The following is a 27,358-nucleotide window of genomic DNA, read 5'->3' as shown; positions in this document are numbered from 1 at the left end:
TTCAAATCCAGTTCTGCCCAATACAAGCTCATGTTGTTTTGAGTGACTAAGTTCATGTTTTCATGCATCTCCTATATTTGATTCTGGATACCAAGTTGCCTCAAGACGCCTGCTGTTTTCTCCTAGCCTTTTCCAGGGTCCCTTCCCTACTTCCTCCTAAAGGGTTTACAATGACACAGGCCACTGAGATGGGGAAGGGGATGATCAGGACTTTGTTCTGCCTGGAACTTCAAGGAGAATATTGAGGCCATGGCTTACTCAGGGGTCCCAACAACTGCCTTGAGTGCTGGAGTTTATGAAATCCAAGGATCATGCCTCATCTTGGTCACTGGTGACTGCAGGAAAAATGTGGGAGGAATTAGAAGGACTGAGGCCTTTGGGCTGGTCTTGCCAAGGCCCTTTGCTTTCCATGGCCTTAGTCCCTTCATTTAAAAAGTGAGGGAGGTTGTAGCAAATCATCCTGATCTACCCTCTTCATTCCTTGATAGAAGGTCACAGAAGGTTAAAACCCTTGTGCTAATGGAGAGTGGGGAGAGCCTTGAGCATGTTACTTCGAAATTTGTCCTACAAGTTATCTTCCGAGTGGTTCACAGAGGTTCATTGATCACACGAGTTTGGGATATGCTCGCTTAAAGTTAAACGTATGTATTTACTTCTGGACTTTACTTCTATTTTTTAATATAGTATTTGATTTTTTCTTTTTTTTTATAAAAGTAATGAAAAGGCTATAAAAAATTCAAATAATACCTGAATCTATAAAGTAAAAATGCAGATCTCTTTCATGCCCCCAGTTCTATTCCCCAGAGGCTGTCAGTCTTAATAATTCAGTATATATCCATTTAGAATTTTTATATATTTTACTGTATTATATATGTCACATACACACATAAGATTTGTGTTTTTTAATGCAATGTTATGTTTACAAATTTGAATTAATTTCTATTCAACAACATGTCTAGGAGACATTTCAGAATAGTATGTAGAGGTCAATATCACCTTTTTAAACCACTGATTACTGGTCTTGAATGTATTTAACTAACCCTCAAGGGAAATTACTTTGGTTTTTCCGTTTTAAACTCCTATAAGCATTCCAACATGTATAGCATGCAGTGTTTTCCAAGTACTTCTTTGATCAATGAATAATTTTTTGGTCTAATAATCTCAAGGACATCAATAATTCTTAAAATACTACTTTTGCCTTTTAATTTTTACCTTAATGGGCATTAGGAGTCTAATGGCTTTAAGATGAAGAAGAGTCAGCAGAATCTTGCTAAAAAAAGAAACCTGGCAGCCAGTTGCTAAAGATGAAAAGTTGTAGGCCTAGGACAGAAGAGAGCAAATTGTAGGTCATGAGCCACCAGGATATTAGTGGGAACAGGGGATTACATAAAGAAGGAAAGCACAGGGACTTAATGAGCTTCCACTGGTTAAGACTTCTCTTTCCAATGCAGGGTGTGTGGGTTCAATCCCTGGTTGGGGAGCTAAGATTTGTGGCCAACAAAACAAAGCATAAAACAGAAGCAATATTGTAACAAATTCAATAAAGACTTTTAAAAAATGGTCCACGTTAAAAAGAAGGAAAAAAACCACATAGGGGTCATGAGCAAACAGTACTACAGTTTTTGCCACTATCAAGATATTTTTTCCAGATCTAGCCTTAACGGAACTTTTTAATGCAAGTTAATGGCATGCAGTAGGGAAAAATAAGAGATTTCCGTTTCTGATCCTTGACATCATAATTTTTCCATTTTGCTTAGCTAGCCAATAAGAAATATGGCTGGAGCTTAGTGTTTTATGCAGTTTTCCAAGTGCTGTTTGAGAAAATAAAATGGTTGCATCTGTACAGAACACACAGGAGCCACAGAACTGCCATTGGGACTGCTCTGCTGTGGCTGTTGGTGACCTCTTTTGTGTTGGATTTCATTGCTTGTCATCATTCCTGTGTCTGGTAGCGGTTCAGAAATGCTCATTTATTTTTAAACAGAGAAGTGCTGAAATGCTCGGTGTTATAGTTCAGTTAGTCTGTTTTTGCTTAGTACCCAAATCCATCTTTCTGAAAGAGTCTGCAAACTTCAGCCGGCTATTGGTCTGAAGGACTTTGCAGATATATTCAAGTACACTCCGAAAGCCTGAGCCACCAAGAAAGTGACTGAAGTCTGTTGTCTTGGCTTTTAAATATGCCAAAGCTTGACTTAAAAGAAGCTGGCTTTCAGAAAGAATCACTAACATTTCAGATACTACTGCATCTCATCAGGTGTATAACTTACTAGTTAAAAGGAATTCACCTCATTCTTAGAAGCACATGTCAACTTCTTAAGCAATCGTTTACAAATCGTTTAGTGTATTAAAACATCCTGATTCTTCCTAATTCCTACTTCTTCCTTTATTTCACATACGTTCCCACGCTTACTCTGAACCAGACCGCATGTTAGATTGAGGGATGGAGGAAAAAGAGGCTCATTCCCTGTCAAGGCAACTCAAACTCTAGTTTGGAAACCAGAGAAGTAAATGCAGGGTGTAAATGCTAAGTGAAAGGAAGGCATATTTCTTTATCTCATAAGTATTAATCTATCTGTCATATACCAGAGACACACCTACTTGCTGAGAATATTGTGGTGAATGAAACGCAAGTTCTCTTGCACTTCATGAACATTTAGATATCTGCTCAAATGGCACACGTCGGGAAGAAAACTTCCCTGCTCATTCTGTCTAAAAGAGCACTCCTTATCATTCTCTGACCCTTTAACTCTATTTTACTCACAGAATTTTATCATCCTCTGACATATCGCATATGGATGTGTTGATTTCCTGTCCATAATGGTAGGAATTTTCTTTACTGCTGTGTCCCCAGTGCTGGAAAGAGTACCTGGCACTAAACAGGTACTAAATAAACAGTGAGTGAATTAATGAGTGAGTGCGAAGCAAGACTGTAAACACAGAAAAGGACACAAGAAAAATAGCAGATGGTGATGAGTGCTGGGCAGGAAATGAAACAGGGCTTTGAGAAAGAATGATCTGGTGACCTCAGTAGGTGAGTTACTCTGAAGAGGTGACCTGAAAGCCGAGAGCTGAGTGATAACCAGGGTCCAGCAATAGAACATCAGAAGAAAGAACCTTCCTGGGCAAGGGAGAAGCAGTGCAAAACTCCCAAAGGGAAGATGAGTTTATTGTGTTGAAAGAACTCAAAAAGAAGACCATTTGGCTGGAGTGTGGCAGGCTGAAGGTAGAGGTGATATGGGATGCCATGGGGGCAACCAGAGACCTGGATGAGAAGTTGGGGTTTTGGTCTGAGCACCACAGGGAGATTTTAGAGGCTATTAATCAGGAAAGTAAAATGATATGATTTCTATTTTTATTGACCCACACTGGCTACTTTGTGGTAAGTAGATTATAGACAAGCATGAATAGAAGCTGGGGAGCTATCAGGGGGCCCTTTGCAGTTGTCCCTTCAACTCCCCAAGTATCTCTGTTGGCCATTTGGTAGTGATAGGTGCCAGAGAATGAGATCATAAATAAGGAAATGTCCCTGCTCTCCAGAAACTGAGATATACTGGAGGGCTACTAGAGAATACTACACTCCAGTGGTTTGAAAACATTAATATTATCACTCTCAAGTAGCTAATTTATAACCTGGAAATATTTCACATATAGAAGGCTATCGTAGGTCCCCCACCAAGGTTGTTAATTATGCGTTTTTAAAATCCTTACCTGATATTTCCACTCCGTTCATGATGGAGTTCTCTTCTATTTGCCCACCTTGCATCTGGGGCCACATGTAACATAGAACATACACTCTTGTGTAAAGCCTCCTCCCCCACAAAAAGCTTATTTCTAGTTTGTTCAAAAAGAAGAAAGTTGTCTCACAAAACATGCCTTATCTAATCTGAGCTCTCAACAACATTCTACACAGGCTGAAACCTTCTTTCTAAAAACGCTCTCTTACTACTTTAGAAACCACACACACTTGGCTGACTTCCTACTTCTCTGGTTATTCTATCTCAGCATCTTTGGGATCCTTCCTTCTCTACCCACCTATTAGCTACCCACTTAGAAGTCTCACTCTGTATACACTAGTGATCCCTTGGCTCCAGGACTTCTCTGTATGCTGATTCTCCTGTATCTAGCACAGAGTACATCTTTCTTCTGATTCAGATGTAAAATTGTCTGCTAGACATACTAACCCAGATGCCCCACAAAAGGTCAACTCAGTATCTCTAAGGACTTTCCAGGTGGTGCTAGTAGAAAAGAACCTACCTGCCAATGCAGGATGTGGATTTGATCCTTGGGTTGGGAAGATCCCCTGGAGGAGGGCATGGCAACCCACTCCAGTATTCTTCCCTGGAGAATCCCATAGACAGAGGAGCCTGGCGGGCTATAGCCCATGGGGTCACAAAGAGCTGGACACAGACTGAAGTGACTAAACACACATGCACAATATCTCTAAAACTAAACTCCTCAGTCCTTATCTCAGTAAAGAATACCTCCAGCCATCCAGCTTTCCAAGCCAAAATATAGGTATGCCTCAGAGATAGGGCAGGCTCAGCTCCAGATCACAATAAAGCCAATATCACAATAAAGCTAATCAATAATTTCTTGTTGCCCAGAATATATAAAAGTTATGTTTACACTACACTGTAGAGTGCAATAGCATTATGTCATAAAAGCCAATCTATATTCCTTAATCTAAAAATATTTTCTTGCTATCATCTGAGCCTTCACAGAGTCACAGTAGTAACATCAAAGATCACAGATCACCATAACGAATATAATAATGATGAAAAACTTTGAAATATTTGCAAAAACCACCAAAATATGACACAGAGATGTAAAGTGAGCAAATGCTATTAGAAAAATAGTACCAATACGGCCTGGATATGAGGGGAGTTTGGTAGAGAACGGATACACGTATATGTCTGGCTGAGTCTCTTCGCTGTTCACCTGAAACTATAACAACATTCTTAATCTAACTATTGTTGTTCAGTCACTAAGTTGTGTCTGACTCTGAAACTCCATGGACTGCAACACGCCAGGCTTCCCTGTCCTTCACTATCTCCTGGAGTTTGCTCAAACTTATGTTCACTGAGTCAGTGATATCATCCAACCATCTCATCCTCTGTCATCCCCGTCTCCTCCTGCCCTCATTCTTGCCCAGCATTTGGGTCTTTTCTAGTGAGTCAACTCTTTATATCAGATGGCCTATGTTTTGGAGCTTCAGCGTCAGTCCTTCCAATGAATATTCAGGGTTGATTTCCTTTAGGGTTGACTGGTTTGATCTCCTTGCTGTCCAAGGAATTCTCAAGAGTCTTCAAAAAGCATCAAAGTCTTCAGAAAGTTCAAAAGTATCCATTCTTTGACTATACTGATCTTTGTTGGCAAAGTACTATCTCTGTTTTGTAATACGTTGTCTAGGTTTGTCATAGCCTTTCTTCCAAGGAGCAAGTGTCTTTTAATTTCATGGCTGTAGTCACTGTCTGCAGTGATTTTGGTGCCCCCCAAAATAAAATATGCCATTGTTTCCATTGTTTCCCCATCTATTTGCCATGAAGTAATAGGACTGGATGCCAAGGTCTTCATTTTTTGAATGTTGAGTTTTAAGCCAGACTTTTCACTCTCTTCTTTGACATTCATCAAGAGGCTTTTTAGTTCCTCTTCACTTTCTGCCATTAGGGTGGTGTCATCTGCATATCTGAGGTTATTGATACTTCTCTTGACTGTCTTGATTCCAGCTTATGATTCATCCACCCCAGCATTTCACATGATATACTCTGCATATAAGTTGAATAAGCAAGGTGACAATATATAACCTTGACATACTCCTTTCCCTATTTTGAACCAGTCTGTTGTTCCATGTCCAGTTCTAACTGTCACTTCTTAACCTGCATACAGGTTTCTCAGAAGGTAGGTAAGGTAGTCTGGTATTCCCATCTCTTTAAGAATTTTCCATAGTTTATTATGATCCACACAGTCAAAGGCTTTTGTGTAGTCAATGAAGTAGAAGCAGTTGTTTTTCTGATGATCCAGTGGATGTTGGAAATTTTTTTAATTAATTTACTTTTTAATTGAAATATAATTGCTTTACAGAATTTTGCTATTTTCTGTCAAACCTCAATATGAATCAGCCAAAAGTATACATATATCCCCTCCCTTTTGAACCTCCCTCCCATCTCTCACCCTATCCCATCCCTCTGGATGTTGACAGTTTGATCTCTGGTTCCTCTGCTTTTTCTAAATCCAGCTTATACATCTGGAAGTTCTCAGTTCACATACTGTTGAAGCCTAGCATGAAGGATTTTGAGCATTATCTTGCTAGCGTGTGAAATGAGGGCAATTGTATGGTAGTGTGAACATTGCCATTTCTTCGGTATTGGAATGAACACTGACCTTTTTCAGTCCTGTGGCCACTGCTGAGTATTCCAAATTTGATGGCATACTGAGTACAGCACTTTCACTGCATCATCTTTTAGGATTTGAAATAGCTCAGCTGGAACTCCATCACCTCCCCTTGGTTTGTTCATAGTAATGCTTCCTAAGGCCCACTTGACTTTATACAGCAGAATGTCTGACTCTAGGGGAGTGACCACTCCATCGTGGTTATCTGGTTCATGAAGACCTTTTTTGTATAGTTCCTTGTATTCTTGCCACCTTTTCTTAATCTCTTCTGCTTCTGTTAGGTCCTTACTATTTCTGTCCTTTATTGTGCTCATCTTTGCATGAAATGTTCCCTTGGTGTCTCTGATTTTCTTGAAAAGATGTCTAGTCTTCCCCATTCTATTTTTTCCTCTATTTCTTTGCATTGTTCCCTTAAGAAGGCTTTCTTATCTCTCCTTGATGTTCTTTGGAACTCTGCATTCAGTTGTGTATATCTTTCCCTTACTCCTTTCCCTTTTGTTTCTCTTCTTTTCTCAACTATTTATAAGGCCTCCCCAGACAACCATTTTGCCTGTTTGCATTTCTTTTTCTTCGGGATGTTTTGGTCATCACCTCCTGTACAGTGTTACAAACCTCCATCCGTGGTTCTTCAGGCACTCTGTCTACAGATCTAATCCCTTGACTCTATTTGTTACTTCCATTGTATACCCCGAAACAACATAAAAAGCTTTTTAAGTATTCAATAGAAGCCATCAGATACTAAGGAAAAGAAACAAGGAAAAATAGCACCAATAAGCTTGTTCCATGCAGAGTTGCCACAAACCTTCAATTTATTTAAAAAAAAAAAAAATAGTATCTCTGAAGCACAAGAAAGTGAAGTGCAATAAAATGAGGCCTGCCTGTATTTCTAGACTGTTCCAGTTCTTCAATGGGTCTTTCACCCTCCACTGACCTCCGTTCCCACTGCCTGTCCTTGGCTTATGTGTCAGCTCTCAATGATGGCAGCAGCCTCCTAACTCTATATTTGCCTTCTCAAGACCAGGGATTGGCAAATTCCAGCCAGTGGCTTTACATTTTTTAAAGAGCTTATTAAGAATGGCTTTTGAAGGATTATTAAAAGAGTCGTTGAAATTGAGCCCAGAGCTGTTTAATTAACTTGCTTAAGATCCCTCACTTAATAAGTAGTGGAGCTAGGGTTTGAACCCAGATAACTTAAAGGATTATGAAAGGAATGACTTTTGTATTTTTAAAGGATTATTAAAGACAAATAAAAAGTGGAATATACAACAGAGACCATAGGTGGCCCTGAAAGCCTAAAGTATTTGCTATATGTCCCTTTATAGTAAACGGATTCTCACTTCTGCCCTAGATCATTGACATGCTACTGCCAGAGCATCTTTCTAGCAAAGTCATCCGTGATGCTCCCAGGCTTAAAATTTTTCCCTTGGCCTGCCAGCATTTGAAGATGATTTCCAAATGCCCTAGCATGATATACAGTGTCCTTTATCATCTGACGTCTGCCTACCTTTCTTGCTTCATTTCTTACCAGACCCCTCACTTCACCCCGCTGAGCTCTGCCCTTCCACGATACCCAGTTACTTGCTGTGTATGAGTTTGCCTGGGAACTTCCAGCCACTAGAAGTGAGTAAGAGCAAAGAGTCAATATCTTGTGGTGCCTTAATCGCCCATCACATCCAGGCCAGTGGAGAAATCCTCCTCATCATGGGCATCATTGCTAAGAGTTATGAGCACTTGCTTTGAGCTACAAGATGTTCTCAGTGTTTTATAGATGTCCATTTATTTTGATGTTGTTGTTCAGTTGCTAAGTCGTGTCTAACTCTTTGCAACCCTATAGACTATAGCCCACCAGGCTCCTCTGTCCAGGGGAATCACCCAGGCAAGAATACTGGAGTGGATAACCATTTCCTTCTCCAGGGGATCTTCCCGACGTAGGGATTGAACCCACATCTCTTGCATTGGCAGGTGGATTCCTTACCACTGAGCTGCCAGGGAACACCTCACCCCATTTATTCCTAGAATAACCCTTTCAGGTTACTATTCCAGTTTTACAAATATTAAAATTGAAGCACAGAGATTGTTAGATTCAGTCTGGCCCCAGGGATCCTGTTTCTTTGTATTGATTTTAACCTTGGTTGAATACATGGGCTTGCCCCTGTTTTAGAAAGAAGCCATTGGGGTCAGCTGAACTTAGCATAATCCAGCATTCTATCCTCTAGCCGGCTGGCTTCCAATATGTGAGGCTTTTGTTTTTATTGTGGCATGTCTGTTTCAGGGAAAGACTTTTCTTCTCTCAGTCGCTCTCCCTTTACATATACACACCCAGCTGTAAATATGCACAGTGCTCGGCACATAATAGGCACTCAGTAAACATTATTATTGTCACATCTGTGTTTGTATCTCTAATCATGTGTGTTTACAGCATTGACAGCCTGTGCATGTATGTGTTTAGGTACCTCGACCACAAACAAGATGAAGCTGAACCATTTCTTGCTTTTCAGTCATTCTGCTAAATACTGAACACTACCCAGGCCTTTCTATTCTGCACCACATTTGAGTTGAGATTCAGGCAAAAGCTGAATTTGCATTTGGAAATGAGGCATGCTAGCTGAAAAATCTTGTAACTCCGCCCCACATCTAATACCAGGAAGCTCATGTCATTATGGACAAATATATGTCCAATATTCCTCCATCTGAATCCAACTCCAGAAACAATACCTATAAGGATGTTCAGATTCTCCCAAATTTCCAGAGGGAGCTGGGTTACCAAACTGGGAAGGGAGGCTGATTGAGGATCAATCTTTTCCTCTGAGAAAGATCTACATACTGCTGATAGTCCCACACTGGCAGGGAAGCCCCCACTTTCTACCCAACACCTTCGGTCTAAGAGTGAGCCTATAGTCACATACTCCTCGTAGCTCAGCTGATAGAAATCTTAAAGCATTTAAACAAGACTTTCCTAAAGGTCATGTGACTTTTCAGAGGAATGCAAATGAACATAAAGACAAATATGAAACTAGAGACTTGGGAGAAAATACTGATTCCTTCTTCAGTTCAGTCGCTCGGTCATGTCCGACTCTTTGCGACCCCATGGACTGCAGCATGCGAGGCTTCCTGTCCATCACCAACTCCTGGAGCCTGCTCAAACTCACGTCCATCGAGTCGGTGATGCCACTCAGCCATCTCATCCTCTGTTGTCCCCTTCTCCTCTCCTTCTTAGGGATGGAGAAACAGCTCACAGGTGCCATTTCATCTATATGGAGCCCTAGGGAACAGGCTAATGCCAAAGAGTTTCTGCCTTTTGATCCCTAAGCCAGTCCCTGCTTTCTTTCTGTTGTGGTTCTGGGTGCACCCACCTCACTCCACCAATCCCTTTGGTCAGGAGGAGCAAGCTAATGGTTACAGCAGTTAACCCTGAGGACAGCCCACAGTGGTAGTGAACAGGAAGGCTAGAATCATAGCATCTTAGTTCTGCCACTTAATAACCACAGGAGTCTAACAGCTCTGAACCCTTGTTTTCTCATTAGTTAAAATGATCATAACCACCCTTCAGAAAAGTGAAGAAGAAGAGAAATATTATCTGTAGTATGCCTGGCACACAGTGGATACACATTTGATAATATAATCATTGTTCATTAGAGATGAGGCCAGTGTACCACACACCATCTTCCAGGATGTCACAAAATCAAGAGCATTACTCTTATTTTGAGGAACCCCTGGGCAGTTGCTGGAATACTAGCACTAAAAAGGTGTCTAGGAAAACACAATGTGATGGAGAATTGGCAGCCTATATCCAGACAACAGGAGAGTGTGCTTATACTCTACGGACAGTTTTTTCTGATGTTTTTGATCTGGTAGGATAGAGAAATATGTATGCTCTAAATGTTTATACTTCCCAGAAATCTCTGGACAGTGTTCCAAAGTGGTGTTGAATAGAAGATGAATTAAGGAGTATTTGGAAGGCTTTAGCTCGGGCAACACAGAGTATCCACAGATGGAAACTTCTTCGAATGGAAGAGAGAATCAGATGGAAAATGCCTCCAGGGTCAATTTCAGAACCACACTTGTGAATAATGCTATATGTAAAAGTTATAAGCACATGAAATGCAGTTTCTAAGTTTGTAGATAATATAAAAACTGGAGGCTGGGCAGATAGTGAGGGAAGAAGAAACCAGTTTCAATTTGGTTTGGCTTGTTTCCTTTATAGAAAAGGAAATGGAGATGACAAATGTTTTTCCCAGTGGAAAAGTATAAGAAAAGCAAGTCAGAGAAAAAAGAGCCATCTCAGTAAATAGATAAAGCTTAGCCAAAAAAAAAAAAAAAAGATAGAAGATCAGTGCAAGGTCACAGAAGTGACCGGTATGAATCAGAGAACATTAGAGAACACAAGACAATTAGTGACAACCAGTCACTGTCTACTCTCTGAAAAGCTGGAGCATCTCAAAAGATCCCCCTAACAGTTAATTTATTCTTCCTGGAAAAGTGGTCCTAACAAATGGCATTTCTGAAAAAGTGGTTAACATTTTAGTATAAATGAGGAAGACACCAAAACAAACCAGAAGTGAAAGTGCTTCCGTGTTCTAGGTTGGGATCAGCAAACTTTTCTTGCAAAGGGCCAAACAGCAAACATTTTAGCTTTGCAGGCTATCCCGTCTGTCTCAACTATTCAGTTCTGCCAGTGGAGCATAAAAGCAGCCATAGATTCTTAATCTGCTGTGGCTGAATGCCAATAAAACTTTATTTACAAAAGCAGGTGACAGCTGGCTACAGTTTGATGATCTCTATTCAAGGTAAATAGGAAATCCAGTCAGTCGTTTCATGCAGAGGTCTGCAGTTTGAAATGAATTACCTGGCAGGAAGATAGAACTACTCATATTAGCAAATTCAAGATTTTATGAATTTCTGAAGAGAAGGAAGCTGAAGGGTTTGGCAGAAAGTATTAGGACAGAGTTAAGAATGTGTGGTCAGTTGACCTTTCCCATTCCAAAAATATTTTCTATACTTCCACCTGGAGCAGTCATGGAGCTTCCAGCATTAAGTAACTTTTAGTTGGCAATTAAAAGCAGCCAAGGTTAAAAAAAAAAAGTTGCCCTTGCTAAATGGTGATACAAAACTCTTCATGAACCTCAAGTCTGTTCCCCAAAATGTCTGTACAAAGTAAAACTCTCCCCTGCAAGGGTCTGAGCTACTATAATTTTTGGCTTCAGAAAAACATTCTTGCAGAAGATGTCTTCTCACAATATTCTTTCTGTCCTCTAGCTTCAAGCTACTTAAAATCTAGAAAATTCTTGTTAGCAATTGTCCATTTCCCTGAGTAACGACAAACCTTGGCACAAATTACCCCCCAACAAAAATGAGGCCAAACCGCATGCCTTCCAGCTATTTAAAATCCAGAATATTCTTATTAGTGATTGTCCATGTCCCTGAGAAACATTGGCATATATTACACTCAACCAAAAATAAAGCCAAACCACATGCCTTCTTACTAGGCCCCAGTGGATGTTTGAATAGAGTCCATTTTTTTTTAAGGTCAAAGGTCATTCCCCATTCCCAATTCCCTGCACCAACTGAGCAAGTTACTTTTCAGAGCTTTTGTGTCCTCTCTAAAATATGATAATGTCAGACCAGTAACATGAACGAAATTGTATGAAGCTTGGACACTTGTCTACTGAATACCTGCTCCCACTCTCCCTTTGTGGTAGATTTGATTATCCTAATCTTAGGAATCCCTAAGCAGAAGAAAAGTCAGCATTTCAGGGTAAGACAAAGACCTCAGTACCTCCTCCTTGGAGTTGTGAGCTGATACTCTTTGCACAATATTCTTTAACTGCTTCTAAGCTCACTTTTTCCCAATTCTTACTCTTTTCCCAATTTTACTTTTTTTTTTTTGCAATTGCAGAATTCTGGCATTTTTAAAAGTGTTCTAAAATATCAGTATCTGGTTAATAGTGTTAAAACAATTATGGAAATGACTAGTTGTCTTTATTCCGAGATTCCTGAGTCAAGAATAGAATTGAGGCTGCTGCCAGCCCAGTGTGCCACGTGGCCTCAGCCCTCTGCTTGTCTTTCCCACCCGCAGGGTTTCCACCAAGATACACCCACTGTGGCCCACACCCTGCTCGCTCACACAGCAGACCCCTCACCTCTTCCCCCGTGGCCCTGATTCATGTATTTTTTTTCTTGAAAACTGTTCATTTCTCAGTCATTTACCCATGTCAAAGCAGCTCATCACAACATCCAGATTACATTAGGTTCAGATATGAAGAGTGAATGATGATGGCAACGGTAATGCTAATGATGTTGTTCAGTCGCTTAGTTGCGTCTAACTGTGACTTCAGGGACTGTAGCACCTCAAGCTCCTCTGTCTTCCGCTTGTCCTCTGGAGTTTGCTCAGATTCATGTCCACTGAGTCACTGACGCTACCTCATCTATCTTATCCCCTGTCACTCCCTTCTCCTTTGGCCTACAATCTTTCCCAGCATCAGGGTCTTTTCCAATGAGTCAGCACTCACATCAGGTAGTCAATTTTCTAATGAATAGTCAGGGTTGATTTCCTTTAAGATTGACTGGTTCTATCTTCTTGCTGTCCAAGGGACTCTCAAGACGCTTCTCTAGCACCACAATGCGAAAACATCAATTCCTTGGCACTTAGCCTTCTTTATGGTCCAGTTCTAACATCCGTATGACTACTGGCAAAGCCATAGCTTTGACTATATGGATCTCTGTCAGCAAAGTGACGTGTCTGCATTTCAGTACACTGGGTTTGTCATAGCTTTCATTCCAAGGGGCCAGCATCTTTGAATTTTGTGCTTGTGGTCACCATCCTCAGTGATGGTTTGGAGCCCAGGAAAATAAAGTCTGTCAGATTTGATTTTCTTGGTGATATCAAAAACAACCACTAAATATTAATAGTAACCTACACTTCCCTAGTATTTACTACTTGTCACATACTTTTCTGTGTTTTTGAAATACCTGGACTCAACATAGAATATTCACAACACCCCTCAGTTGGTGCAGTAATGCTCCTCATTCTGTGGATGAGACAACTTTGCCACTCAGAAGTAAATTACTTGTGCTAGGTTACAGAGCTACTGAGTGGGACAACTGGGGGCTGGGGCCCAGTCCCTGTGGCTCTGGAGTCTGTGCTCTTATCCACTGTGCTATGTTGTCAAAATGATGATTTTCAGCTCCACTGCTTGGAAGGTCACTAAACAAGTGTTGTGGCTTCCCTGGTGGCTCAGATAGTAAAGAATCCACCTGCCATGAGGGACGCCTGGGTTCGATCCCTGGGTTGGGAAGATCCCCTGGAGGACAGCACGGCAACCCACAGTATTCTTGCCTGGAGAATCCCCATAGACAGAGGACCCTGGCGGGCTACAGTCCACGGGGTTGCAAAGAGTCAGACATGGCTGAGCGACTCAGCACAGCACAAACATGTGTTTATTAAGTACCCGTTCCTTGTGTGTACATGCTCAGTCCTGTTAGACTCTTTGTGAACCCATGGACTGTAGCATGTCAGGCTCTTCTGTCCATTGAATTTTCTAGGCAAGAATACCAGAGTGGGTTGCCATTTCCTACTCCAAGGGATCTTCTCAACCAGGAATCAAACCCAGGTCTCTTGCATCTCCTGTGTTGCCAGGCAGATTCTTTACCAGCTGGGAATCCCCATTTATTTAGCATGTCAGCACTACACTGAATACTGAAGTGACAACTATAAAAAGGAGTCCTTTTTTTTATTTATTTTTAATTGGAGGATAATTGCTTTATGGTATTGTGTTGGTTTTGACCATATAGCAACATGAATCAGCCATAACCCTTCCTCTTGAACTTCCCTCCCACTTTCCATACCATCATTCCCCTCTAGGCTGCCCCAGAACACCAGATTAGAGCCCCTACATCATACAGCACATTTCCACCGGCTGTCTAATTTTACATATGGTAGCGTGTGTGTTTCCATTCTGCTCTCTCCATTCGTCCCATCCTCTCCATTTCACCCTGTGTCCACTAGGCTATTCTTTATGTCTGCATCTCCATTGCTGCCCTGCAGATAGGTTTGTCAGTACCATCTTTCTAGATTTCATATATATGCATTAATATATGATATTTTTCTTTCTCTGTCTGACCTACTTCATTCTGTATAATAGGTTCTAGGTTCATCCACCTCACTAGAACTGAGTCAAATGCATTCGTTTTTGTGGCTGAATAATATTCCAATGTGTATGTGTACCACAACTTTTGAGGTATTTGTTTTCAATCTAACTGAAGGGAAGAGATGTGGTAGAGTGAAAGGACTTCATAGCACAAGGTAAAACACCTCTGCAACGTCAAGAAAAGAAGGGATTCTCGTGGACTGTGGAAACACAGAAGGTTGAACTAGAACTTGTTCTTTAGGGATGGGGAGAATTTGAAAGAATCAGCAGGAAGAGGAAGAAAATGAACACTGCTCAAAACCAATGACAAGGAGAGTCAACGAGGCCATATTGGATGGAAAGATAAGTCTGTGCTAGAATGTGGGGCAGATAAGTTTGAAAAGATGAAGGAGACACTATTCTAAAGAGAAAGGATGTACCTATAATTTCCAAGTTCTAGTTGAGAAAATGGGTTTAAGAATGATTTGTTAGGATGAGAGTCTTGAAATGGTACATCATGGTCCATGTAGCAAATGAGTATTTCTGTGTCTAGAGCTTGAAATTTTCCTCTGACAACTGGAAATTCCAAGGAGGAATTTCAAAATAGAAATGTAGATTACCCCTACCTGTACCACTAAAAATTACTAATTTATTAGATGTATCTGATGCTTGAGCTGATGCCTTTTTACTTAGAAAATAGTGAGAAACTACTTCTTAGAAATAGTTCTTCAGAAATTGTAAGCTCACTCCTTTATTTGATCCTCACAAGATCTCTCTGAGATATTCTGCTCAATATGCAGAAGGAACATAGAGGCTCACAGAGCTGAAACACTTGCCCAAGACTACCACCTGAGTCCACGTCTCTTGACTGTACTTGGGAATCCTTTCCCCCACTGCAGTTTCACATGGTTAGCTGTGGACATGACTTTGAGAAGTGGGCAGTTACATACAGTGGTGTCTCCACTGAGCCAAGGATTTTGAAGGCATCATGATACCACCCCATGTACAAGATTTCTAGACCTTTCCTCAAGACACCCAGAGAAACTTCTTTGCAAATGCAGAGAGAACTCCATCTCAAGCAGCTTGTGCTTGGTAGGACTGACCCAGGAGCACTTTGTCCATAACCTACTCATTTGGACAATGAAGGCTTGTGCAACTGAGACAATTATTTGTACTCTCTCAGGTGGTCTTTAATTTGTAAAAGACTTGAGAAGGCAGGCTGTCACCTTTACAAGTAAAGGTCACCAAAAAAAGCAAAACTGCTCTTTCATTTCCTAGCTAAAAACAATGGGCAAAGAAATTAAGCAGTAAGTTTTAGCCCAGTAAACCAAAAGGGAATGTAGGTGTGGAAGAAAAGCAATGAGTAGTAATACCTAATATGACTACAGCACCATTTGCTATGTAGGTCTTAATTATGCCCTATTCCATGTCCCCTCATGTCCCCTAATTCCATAAATTCCACAACAACCCCAGAGAAATCTTTCTGGTTTTGTTTGGAAAGCAGCACTATGTTTCCATGCCTGTGCGTTCTAAAACAGGTCTGTCAAATCTGAAACCTAAATACAAGCTGACAGAAATCAGCTCCCAACAAATTAAGTTAAATTAATAGAGTAGATGCCTGAAATACAAAGAAAATCTTTTTTCCCCAGGAGTCTCTCTCTCTCTCTCTAGATGCCAGTCTAAATAGATTAAAGTAAACCTCAGTCTCCAGCAAGCCCTTTTCTTTGCCTTGTCACATTTCCTAGAGAGTCCTGCGTGGGCGCCCTCCCCAGAAGTATTGCTCCGCCTAGTGGCAGCCTCCAAACTCCCATCTACCAATTTTATGGGAAGGAGAGGGAAATGGAGAGGGAAATGGCATCCCACTCCAGTATTCTTGCCTGGAGAATCCCGTGGACAGAGGAGCCTGGTGGGCTGCTGTCCATGGGGTCGCACAGAGTCGGACACAACTGAAGCGACTTAGCATGCATGCATGCAAAGATGTGATTGAAAGAAAGTACTGGACCAAGAAACCCTATTTCAAATCTTGACTTTGATGCCAAATAACTATGTACATCCTTGAGCTAAAGAGTTCAGTTTTATGACTACAAGCAATTTCTAAGTATACACAGTAAATAAGAAATTCAGATTCATCCTGTGTAGATTTTGTCTTAAGACAACATTTAAGACTGTTTTATGATGGCAAATACTTTAGTTTCTTTATCTTTGTATGCAGTCTATGGAATAGAAGACTGTATGAATGCCAAATATTCAGATCTATATTCTCTTTTTTTTTCCATTCCCATTATTCCCATCTTAGTTCAGACCCTTATGGCTTTGTACCCAATATGATGGATCTCCCCACTTCTCTTCACCAACTTTGTGTGAGTTCTTTTCCAGGCTCATACAGTCAGGAAGCATCATGGCTCACTCAGTAGCCTGGAGGAACTGTTACAGTAAGCTTACCTCCACTTAAAAGGAGTTAGTTGGGTCAGGCCCAATGTAAGAGTGGAGTTTACACTCTCTGCATGAGACCAGGCAGGTACAGTAGTTCTATGGGAAAAAATAAGATGATCTGACTATAGAAGCTAATAAATTACCTAGTGTGGTGGGGGGGGGTGGGGAGCGGCAGCGGGGAATTGGCCAGTATCATGAACCCCTCTCACTTCCTTCCTCACAATCTTTTCATCCCCTGTTGTTTCTCAGTTTTAATTCTCTATCACAGTGTGAAGCATTACCAAAGGAAGGGTCACTGGATATACCAAGAGGAGGTCTGCAGCTTCCTTATATACCTCATTTTAACAGTTCCTTCTGCTGGATAGGAAAACATACTTCAACTGGGTTTTAGAAATTGATATGCTGAAATGTAGAAAAATAAAGCTTAGAAACAAAATCAAATTCAGAAGACCTATCTTCTAATCTCATCCTCTAAATATTCTCTTCAAGAACCTCTTCTGATAGAACTCTGATAGGGAAGCAACTATCCCAACAGCCTTGAGAATTTAGCAAATCTTCATCCCTGCCTTTTGAGGATGGTAAAACTGAATAATGATCCACTGAGTTCAGGAGATATCAGAGGACAGAGGAGCATGGCGTGCTGCAGTCCATGGGATTGTGAAGAGTTGGACCTAACATAGCAACTGAACAACAATAGCAAGTTCAGTCATCTTAAGTGATCAGTCTGTCAAGCCTGCTTTGATTATTCCTGTTTGGAAATTGGTTTGGAGGCATCCATATTCTTGAGAGATCATAAAAATTTAAATCATCAAGTCAGCATTTCATTTTTTTAATTGAAAACAGCCTGAATACGTGAAAAGATTTAGCAATAATACCATGCTGCATCTATTAAGATTCCTACTAAAAAAAAAAAAAGATATTATCTAAATACTGTATGGCTTAGCAAAGATAAGCAAATTATACAATCATCTTTCTCTTATTATCTCTTTGAAATAAACTAACCAACTAGAGTGTAATTGTTGATTTTGAGAGAAAACACCTAACTTGGGTGGATGAGTGAATGAATGAGTGGATGAGTCCAGTCACAGTGTCTCATAGCCTCTCTGTCATCCCTCACAAAGTTTCAGCTCTCCTTCAATGCCACGGAAGCCAAACTGTTCCTGTAATAGCGGTGATGGTCTAAAATGGCACTGAATCAAACACAATCATCCAGAAATTTCCCTTTAGCTAAGGTTTTCAGTTTCCTTCCTCACTGTTACCAGAACTGCCCATACATAGTGAGACTGGAGAAGGATTGATGCAAGCCCTGATTTTCCTCTCTCCTGCCTTTCCTCCAACAGGAGGTAAGAAAAAGCAGTGCAGTAGGCCCAAGGCCGAGAACAGATTTGAGAAGGCCTGATTCATTGCCAGACTAGGCACCCACCTCTGAGCTGACTAGAGGTGATGCCAGACTACACGTACCAATAGAGTCTGGAGAGGCCCAGCCGAGACATAGTGAAGAAAAAGAAGTGTGTGGTGGGAGACTGCCGGTGGGACAGGAGATCTGAGTCCTAGTCTTAATTTTATCATTAAATATTGTTTTGTGCCTTACCTGAAAAGCAACCCCTTGCCTGCTTGACTCCCATAGATGGATGCTAACATATGAGGGGAACATATGTTGGAAGCTCTTGGAAGCTTTGGAAATTAATAAGGAGGTGGAAAGAATCACAAAGATGGAAGTGACTGACTCCAGGAACCGCAAAGCCACCACTAACTCATTTCCATGCTGTTGAATGATGTATTGACCTAAGGCCTGGTCAGGTCCAGCACTGGATCTCTAAAGTTCCCATCCAATCCTCCCCCAACTCTTCTAGATTTTCCACCTCCACATACACACTAAAGTTATCATCAGCCTCACCATGAGCTTTAAAGTCATCATTAGTCATTCATCTACTTAACTACCATAGAAGGTACTTCTTAGAAATGGCATCCATCTAGGAAAAAAAAAAAAATAGCCTGAGATAGGTGTGGATTTTGAAGCTCATGATATGTACTCACCATTTGATTCTCATAATCCCTTTCAGGTAAAGCAAAGTATCTGAACTCCATGGTGATTATTCTAGAATTATCTCTACCATGACCCTGAAGGGCAGGCTTTGCCTTCATTCTTCTGGCATCTTCTCTACAGAGGGCCCTCTGCCAAGAATTGTGGGAAATGAAACAATAAATAAGATCTAATTTTTGTGCCCAGTAATATTTCCAGACTAATGAAGACAAAAGAATTGAGACACAGTTACACATACAGCTTCCTTCAACATCTTCTCGTCAGCAGTCGATTTCTGGCTTCCTCTCTCCCACCTCCAAGCCTTAACAGATGCCTTTCTCCATATCTGGAAGCTCTGCCTACTCTCCACCATCCAGAGCATTAGTAACTCTTCCTTTATAACTTTGCCTTTTCCTGAAGCCTTCCCCAAATCCATCTGCACCATTCATTCTAACGTCTCCTCTCACCCCCAGTGTATGTGTTACGTGTATTCAGTGTCCATAGGCTGTCTGCTCCAACAGTTAGCATTTAGCCCAAGCAGTCAACAAACTGCATAAGCAATCCAAAACCGCCTTATTTGGGCTCACTTCCAGAATCACACTCAACAAAGTGGCAAGAGAGGCTGGTTTCCCGTGTGTCACTGTGGCCAGTTTGTGCCTGTTGTTAAACAGGGTTCTGTTTACTGTCCCCTGGGGTTCCTTCCAGCTTTACCCATGTCCGGTGCCAAAAAGGAGTCAACTGACCTGACCAGGTCTACATTTCTTTTCTGTTGCTCCAGGATTCTTCTGCAGCCAGATGATTCCTTACAGATCCTGGCACCTGTGGAAGCTGATGTGGGTTTCTACACTTGTAATGCCTCAAATGCCTTGGGATATGATTCTGTCTCCATTGCTGTCACATTAGCAGGTAATGTGAAAACCGCTGTTCAATATGGAAACTGCTAAGTAGGTGCCACAGCATGCTAAGTGGGGTCAGGGAGACAGACATAAATGAGATCCATTTCCTGCCTTTGGAAGTTTGTGACCTATAATTGTAATTAAATGAAGATAGCATGTAATATGAGATAGAATGAGTGAAATAAGTTTTGATAACTAAAGAGGGTACAGTTTCATTCTACCTGAGAGGTCTTAGACTTGGGGTAGAATTTTGATAACAGAGATGCAGGAACGAGCATGAGCATAGATATATACAAGGAAGTAGTCTATGAGGGAACATGACTCATGACCTAAGGTCATCAAATGATGTTTTCATTTCTCGTCCCACCTATTACAAAAGAAACTAAGACCCTTGGGTAGTTGGAATTCTGTGACTGTGGGCTAGAGCACAAGTGTTCTCTCTGACTGTTTATTTCAACCTTTTTCTCTAATGCACCTGCCAGTACTTCACCTTTATCCATAGAGCTTAGGCAAACCATTCTATACGTGGCCACGTCAGAAAATCGCAATTCAGAGTGCAGTGCCTCCCAAAGTTGCAATTTGGTATTTTTTTTTTAATTTTTCATTTTATGTTGATGTATAGCCAATTAACAGTGTTGTAATAGTTTCAGCTGAATAGCAAAGGGACTCAGCCATACATTTGCACATATGCATTCTCCCCCAAACTCCCCTCCCATCCAGGCTGCCACGTAATGTTGAACAGAGTTCCCTGTGCTATACAATAGGTCCTTGTTGGTTATCCATTTTAAACGTGTTAGTCGCTCAGTCATGTCCAATGCTTTACGACCCCATGGACTGTAGCCTACCAGGCTTCTCAGTCCATGGAATTCTCCAGGCAAGAACACTGGAGTGGATTGCCATTCCCTAGCAGTATGTATATGTTGATCCCAAATTCCCTTACTATCCATTCTCCCATCTTTCCCCCTGGTAAGGTTGTGGTCTTAGAGTAAGAGACTTTTATAAAACCTTCCTTACATAGGTGGGTTTTATAAAACCTTCCTTACATAGGACGGATCCTTGCCTTTGAAACTAAGAGACCTTAGAGACCATCTGAACTCTGAACCAGAGCCCACAGTTCTTAGCGACCAGGCAACCTGAGGTCACATAGCCTCTCAGCTGGTGGCTGGGAGAAGGAAACTGAGGTCTCCTAACCCCCAGATCATTGTCCCCTCGTCTCCCCACTGATGCTTTCAGTCTGGGCTCCCCTTCCTCGGGTCTGGGCCATGCAGCCTTTGTGGCGGTGTGTTGCATGTGTTTGTATTTATTCTTTTCAATTGCCACTCCCATGAGATGATTCAATCGTTGCTAGAAAAGCCGACATCACCCCACACTGACCTCATCCATCCACGCCAGGATTATGTTGTCACACTGTTTTCCAGTCACACATGCTACTCCCTTGCATATCTGTTTAGCAACAGTATTTCTACCCCCATGACCTAAGGCTGATCTGGGAAGGGACCTTGAGCAAGACGCTCTGCAGAGAAGATGAAAGTCAACAAAGAGTAAGGCCAGCTGAGGGGCCCTGAGGTGGATTACAGACTATTATTAATGCCTGTTTTTTTGTGAATAGAACATTTGCTTTGCTCCTAATGTATTCCAGTCATAATCTTTATGCCCCTCTTTGTACGGAGTCCAGATGCTTGGCACCCATCTGGTTAATTCTCTTCTGCCTTACCCGCCCCCCAACACAGTCTGCCTTGGCCAGGGCAGTGTGGACAGCCTTCCAGCTGCTGGCAAATAGTGTCTCTTACAGGATTAACTCTCTTGTTTATATTTATCCAGATACGGTTCAGCTCTGTCACAGACTAAATACCCTTTGTTCACCTGAATTTAATATGATTCATGGAAACCTGTCTGGAATTAAGCAAAGCAATTGTAACATCAGGCTTGTCTTCAGCTCTTTGAAGAGGAGCTATTGGAGGCTGCCAAAATGTTCAAAGCCAGGAAAGAGAGAGAGCAGCCAAAGAGGCACCGGGGAAGAAGGAGGAAAGGAGCTGAGCGATGAAGTAGTTCACGGACACCACACCCAGAGCTTAGGGAGCTGTGTCTTTGTCTTCGATGGTGGGGTTTGTTCAGGTCTGCTGGCACGTCTGTCAGACAATCCCTCTGAAAGTTAAGGATCAAAATGGAGATGTTGCTTTAAGATTGTATTTGTATCTTTACCTGGGATTATCACCTAGCCTGACGTCAATGTCTACACTCACAGTTTTAAAGTGACTCACCAGCTACTGTTCTGAACACGTCCTCTGCCAAGTATTATCAGTGTGGAGCAGTAAGTTAGACCTGAGTTTTGTGATCTGTGATGCTTACAGACTAGTGAAGGTAATAGATGTATACGTGACCACCTAGAATCAAGAGATAGTTTCCTTCAAATGTACCCATTAAGATCCTGCATAGGATAAGATACAACCCAAATACCATGTAAGTGGTGGGGGGGCACTTTGCAGCAGGGGGAGATGTGAGGCATTTCTAAAGGATACAGTTCTACTGTTCATTAGCTGTGTGACCTTGAACAAAGGGTATAAGCTCACTGAATCTTCCTTCTCACCTGTAAGAGTGAAATTAATCATATTTTACAAGATTGTTGTGAGGGTAAATAAGATTGCACATGTGAAAAAGCCCTGAGCCCAAAGCCAGGCACATAGTTCACACCTAATAAATATTTCTCTTTCTTTCTCTAGCTCTTCTAAGATGAAACACATCCTTAAATCAATTCTAAAATGTGTAAAACATTAGCCCAACTTTGCATCCATGCATTTTTCACTGTATATCTTCACACTGAAAATTTGCAAGTATTGGGTTGGCCAAAAAATTCGTTAGGGTTTTTCCAGAACTCAAACCCAAATGAACTTTCTGGCTTAACCAATACTTTATAAGTGTTAGTCGCTCTGCTGCTGCTGCTGCTGCTAAGTCGTTTCAGTCGTGTCCGACCCTGTGCGACCCCATAGACAGCAGCCCACCAGACTCCCCGGTCCCTGGGATTCTCCAGGCAAGAACACTGGAGTGGGTTGCCATTTCCTTCTCCAGTGCATGAAAGTGAAAGGTGGAAGTGAAGTCGTTCAGTCGTGTCTGACTCCTAGCGACCCCATGGACTGCAGCCCACCAGGCCCCTCGGTCCATGGGATTCTCCAGGCAAGAGTACTGGAGTGGGGTGCCATTGCCTTCTCCGGTTAGTCGCTAAGTCGTGTGCAACTCTTTGCAACTCCATGGACTGCAGCCTGCCAGGCTCCTCTGTCCATGGGATTCTCCAGGCAAGAGTACTGGAGTGGGTTTCCATTCCCTCCTCCAGGGGATCTTCCTGAGCTAGGGCTTGAATACAGGTCTCCTGCATTGCAGGCAGATTCCTTACCATCTGAGCCATCAGAGAAGCCCACTAGGAGCTAATTCAGCTCTGTCTTTGTGCTCATGCTCAGTTCAGTCGTGTCCAACTCTTTGGGACCCCATGGACTGTATAGCCTGCCAACTCACTTGTGATCAGACCCTCATGGTAAACCTCAGTACCTCTATGCTTTAAAAGACATTGTAGAGTTGTGGTTTTTGCATTTTGTTTTTTATCTTGACTTCAGTATAAATGTAGGCCAAAAAAAAAAGGATTTTGTTTGAGGCTCAAAGCACTCAGGTGTCCCCTTGACATTAGCAAGACCCAAGTCTTGCTTGGGTCTTGCTAATACACCTGAATTGACCAGATGCAGAGAAATTTGTTCACAGTAATTCACGAGAGCAAGCATAGTGTGGCAGTTAAACCTGCAGGCTCCAGAGCCTCACAGTCTGGATTTGAATCCTGACTCTGTCATGTCCAAGCTACATATTCCTGAGCAGCTTCTTCATACTCTCTGACTCAGTTTCTTTATCTGACTTATGGTGATAATAATAGTGTTTGACTCAGAAGGTTCTTGTGGAGATTAAATGCCTTCATTCATGTAAAATGCTTATAAGTATGCCTGGCATGTAGCAAGCACTCAATACTTGTTCACTCTTATTATTATTATTGTGAAGATAAAGCAAAAGCCAGGTTATTTTTACAGTAGGGGAGATTCCTTTTCAGAGAATGGAATGCTCACAAACCCTTTGTAGAGCCCCTCTGTCTAATGTCTCAATGTCTCAGTGTCAAAGGGAAAGCTGAATTAGCTATCTGAAAAGTGGTTGGAGTGTGCCTGGATTCAGAGCAAGGGAGGTGGCTACAAGAGGACTATCTCACATGGGAGAGGAAGGGAGAACTGATGAACGCCCCCTGGCCCATCATTAGACCATTCCTGTTCCCCCATCCTCTGAACTGAGAGTGTTGTCAGTTCTGCTGCTCAGGTTTATGGTAGGTCCATTGGTACTCTCTACAACTTTTGTTTAAATATAGAAACATCATTTCGTTTTAGATATACCAAACCTTCCTACTCTGCCTTATTTAAGCCTGTAAAATATTGTCTTTCAAGCTTCTTTGCTTCTCTAAATTGTCTTTGCTTCTCTCTAAATTCATCAGTATGTGTTGATTTTATCTTTTAAGTCCCAAAGGTTTTGAGAGTACTTCACAAGTCCCTCTCAGGATGGAGATGCCTAATGTTTCCCTGCCTACCTCCCTGGTTCCAGAAACTCACAGCCATGTAGACCCAGTGGCACAAAACTCCTTTCTGTCCTAAACTGGACTCAACCGGATGCTTCCCTGGATGTTTCACTGCTCAGAAAGTAGATGGGAGGGGGAGGGTAGCAGCGGCTAGGGAGGCGTTTAAGAATGTCACCAAAAGGTCACATACCTAACCTGTTAAAGGACAGTTGACTTTGTGTGCATTTGTAGCCATAGGTAGAGGAGAATTTCTGGTGTGCATGACAAGGCACAAAGATTGGAGAGCCATCTTGACTAGTGAGATTCTGCATTCAGCCGACATTGCTCAGAAAACTGCCAGATCCGAACGGTGTAGGCAGCATTTTGAAGGAAAGCAGTAGTTTCCTGGTAAATTGCTTCAGTCTGGACCAGTGGAGGGGAGCTCTGCTTACCAATGCAGATGAGGCCCATCCAGGTGTAGCCCACTGATGAAGTCATAGCCATAAGGGAAACGTTTTTGGTTGTCATTGATTTTATAAGATCACAAAAGAGATACTGTAAGGCCTGCTTGACATCATCAATGGAAAATGAGAAGAAGATGGGGGCTAAGGGATGAGCATATCTTTCATTGAAAGGAGAGAACACAGATGAGCTCATCCCAAGTGTTCACAGGAAGAAAGAGACAGAAAATATTTCTCCTTTCCTGGCATGTTTTTCTGCTTTTCTATGAGTTGAATAGCTGACACATATTGTGTCTAATAAAGAGATCACAGAAACCTCACTGGGAAAATAAAAATAAAAGGCAGTTGGGTTTTTTTTTTTTTTTAATTCTCCTTTCTCAGCCCCCTCCTCATTATGATTTAGTAGCTGCAATAAAGACAAGCAGTTTTGTAAGCTTTTCATAATGTAAGTCATTTCAAATTGGCATTTCTGAATTCTTCATCCAGCAACTCTGTTCACCAGGGGAGGATTCTGCTGCATAGAGAGTTAGGCTCAGAGAGGACTTTGTCACCGTGGTGACAACCAGCAATGAAAGATTTGCCCCAGTGCACCAGATCAGAGGGAAAAGCACAGAAGTTTACCTGTCTTCCTAGTGATGCTCTGAGCATCAGGGTAATGGCCATTGACTCATTCAAGCTGCCATCAAGGGACCTCATTATCTGTTACAATACTGAGTAACCAAGATTCTTAAGTTTTCCTCAGTATGTATAGATGTGTAGCATGCCCACTGAGGAAGCCTAGCTTTCGTAGAATTCAGATGAAAGGGATGAGAGGATAGCAGGAGAATTCAACTTTCTCTGCTCTGCAGCAGAATAGAGGAAGCAAACAAGGAAATGATCTAGCCTAGCCTATCTCACATTCTGAAAAAGCAATTCCCACATCTGTTCGATGGAATGAGGGAAGGATGGGTGGTGAGACAGGTAGAGGGTACCATATCCTTGGAGTGTTGTACCTTGAAGAGGCTGTAGCATCATGCAGCTGTCCTGGGTATGGGGTCCCTCATCTAGGACTCTGCAGCGGAACATGCAAAAGAGGTTGCTGCCTTAGAGTCCTGGGGAGTCGTTAACTTCAACTGAATAATCAGTAGAGGTAATGGTAGTAAAATCTGACATACTGGCATTGGTAAAAAATATGTTTAGGGAATGGTGATTGAAACAAGGGAGGAAAAGGAAGCCAGGCAGCCTGGGGACGTGTAGGTAAGGATAGTCTAAGCCCTAGACTTCCTTAGTTCCTAGTGTTAGTCCCTCAATCATGTCTGACTCTTGAGACCCCAGGGGATCTTCCCAACCCAGGGATCGAACCTGGGTCTCCCACATTGCAGGCAAATTCTTTACCATCTGAGACATCAGGGAAGCCCTTAGACCCTACGGGCCCTGAAATATTGATACCAAAGGCACACCAACTAAACAGAATCACAAAGGCAAAGAAATACCAAGTCCTTCTTATTTTTTGTGCAAGATAATTAGTAGTCACACTGTTGACCCTGACTCCTCAAGAAAAGGTTAAATTAGATTTAAATTGTTTTATCAATTTTCTGGAGGCATAATCTACATCCCATAATATCCACCCATTGTAAGTGTTCAATTCAATGATATTTTAGCAAACTTTTTAGGTTGTATAACCATCATCACAACAAACCAAGATTGTTGTTTTCTTAAAAACACTATTGAAGTGTAATTCACATACTGTACAAATCAACTATTTAAAGTATACAATTCAGTGGCTGTTAGTACATTGAGAGTTGTACATTCATCACCACACTCAAATGTTTAGAACATTTTCATTATCCCAAAATAAATTCCACACCTCTTAGCCATCACTTCCCAACCCCCTCGTTTCCTCCAGGCCTCGGAAACTACTGGTGTACTGTGTCGTCATAGACCTGCCTATTCCAGATACTTTGAGTAAGTGGGGTCCTACATGGTCCTTTGTTAGTGACTTAGCATAACGTGTTCAGGATTCACCCGTGTTGTGACATGTATGCTGCATTCCTCTTTGTGGTGGAGTAATAGTATTCTACGGAGAAGGCAATGGCACCCCACTCCAGTACTCTTGTCTGGAGGATCCCACGGACGGAGGGGCCTGGTGGGCTGCAGTCCATGGGGTCGCTAGGAGTCAGACACGACTGAGCAACTTCACTTTCATCTTTCATTTTCATGCACTGGAGAAGGAAATGGCAACCCACTCCAGTGTTCTTGCCTGGAGAATCCCAGGGACGGGGGAGCCTGGTGGGCTGCCGTCTATGGGGTCACACAGAGTCAGACATGACTGAAGTGACTTAGCAGCAGCAGCAGCAGCATAGTATTCCATTGTATGAATATACCACATTTTCTTCCACTCATTGATGGACATTGGGGTTGTTTCCAGTTTTTGGCTATCATGAATAGTGCTGCAGTGACCATTCATGTGCAAGCTT

General features: G+C 41.9%; 1 protein-coding gene across 14 annotated transcripts in view; it reads left to right on the top strand.

The window, feature by feature from the left end:
- The window catches only part of ADAMTSL1 (ADAMTS like 1), a 1,112,438-nt gene that overhangs the window by 961,446 nt on the left and 123,634 nt on the right, over window positions 1-27,358 (top strand). For 11 of the 14 annotated variants that reach the window (XM_086414961.1, XM_086414960.1, XM_086414965.1 and 8 more), the window contains one exon: window positions 19,751-19,878. In XM_086414961.1, coding sequence (XP_086271087.1) covers window positions 19,751-19,878 — 128 coding nt within the window. Of the gene's footprint in view, window positions 1-17,198; window positions 17,860-19,012; window positions 19,151-19,750; window positions 19,879-21,689; window positions 22,807-27,358 lie in introns of those variants that run through there. The other 3 variants (XM_086414969.1, XM_086414973.1, XM_086414972.1) reach the window with 3 other exon arrangements.

Source organism: Bos grunniens, chromosome 8 (assembly GCF_055505025.1).
Source record: "Bos grunniens cultivar Pamir isolate PY7600 chromosome 8, Bosgru_T2T1.0, whole genome shotgun sequence".
In the NCBI taxonomy this organism is placed as follows: domain Eukaryota; kingdom Metazoa; phylum Chordata; class Mammalia; order Artiodactyla; family Bovidae; genus Bos; species Bos grunniens.
Note: the sequence above shows the minus strand (reverse complement) of the source record. Positions and strands in the feature narration are given on the sequence as shown.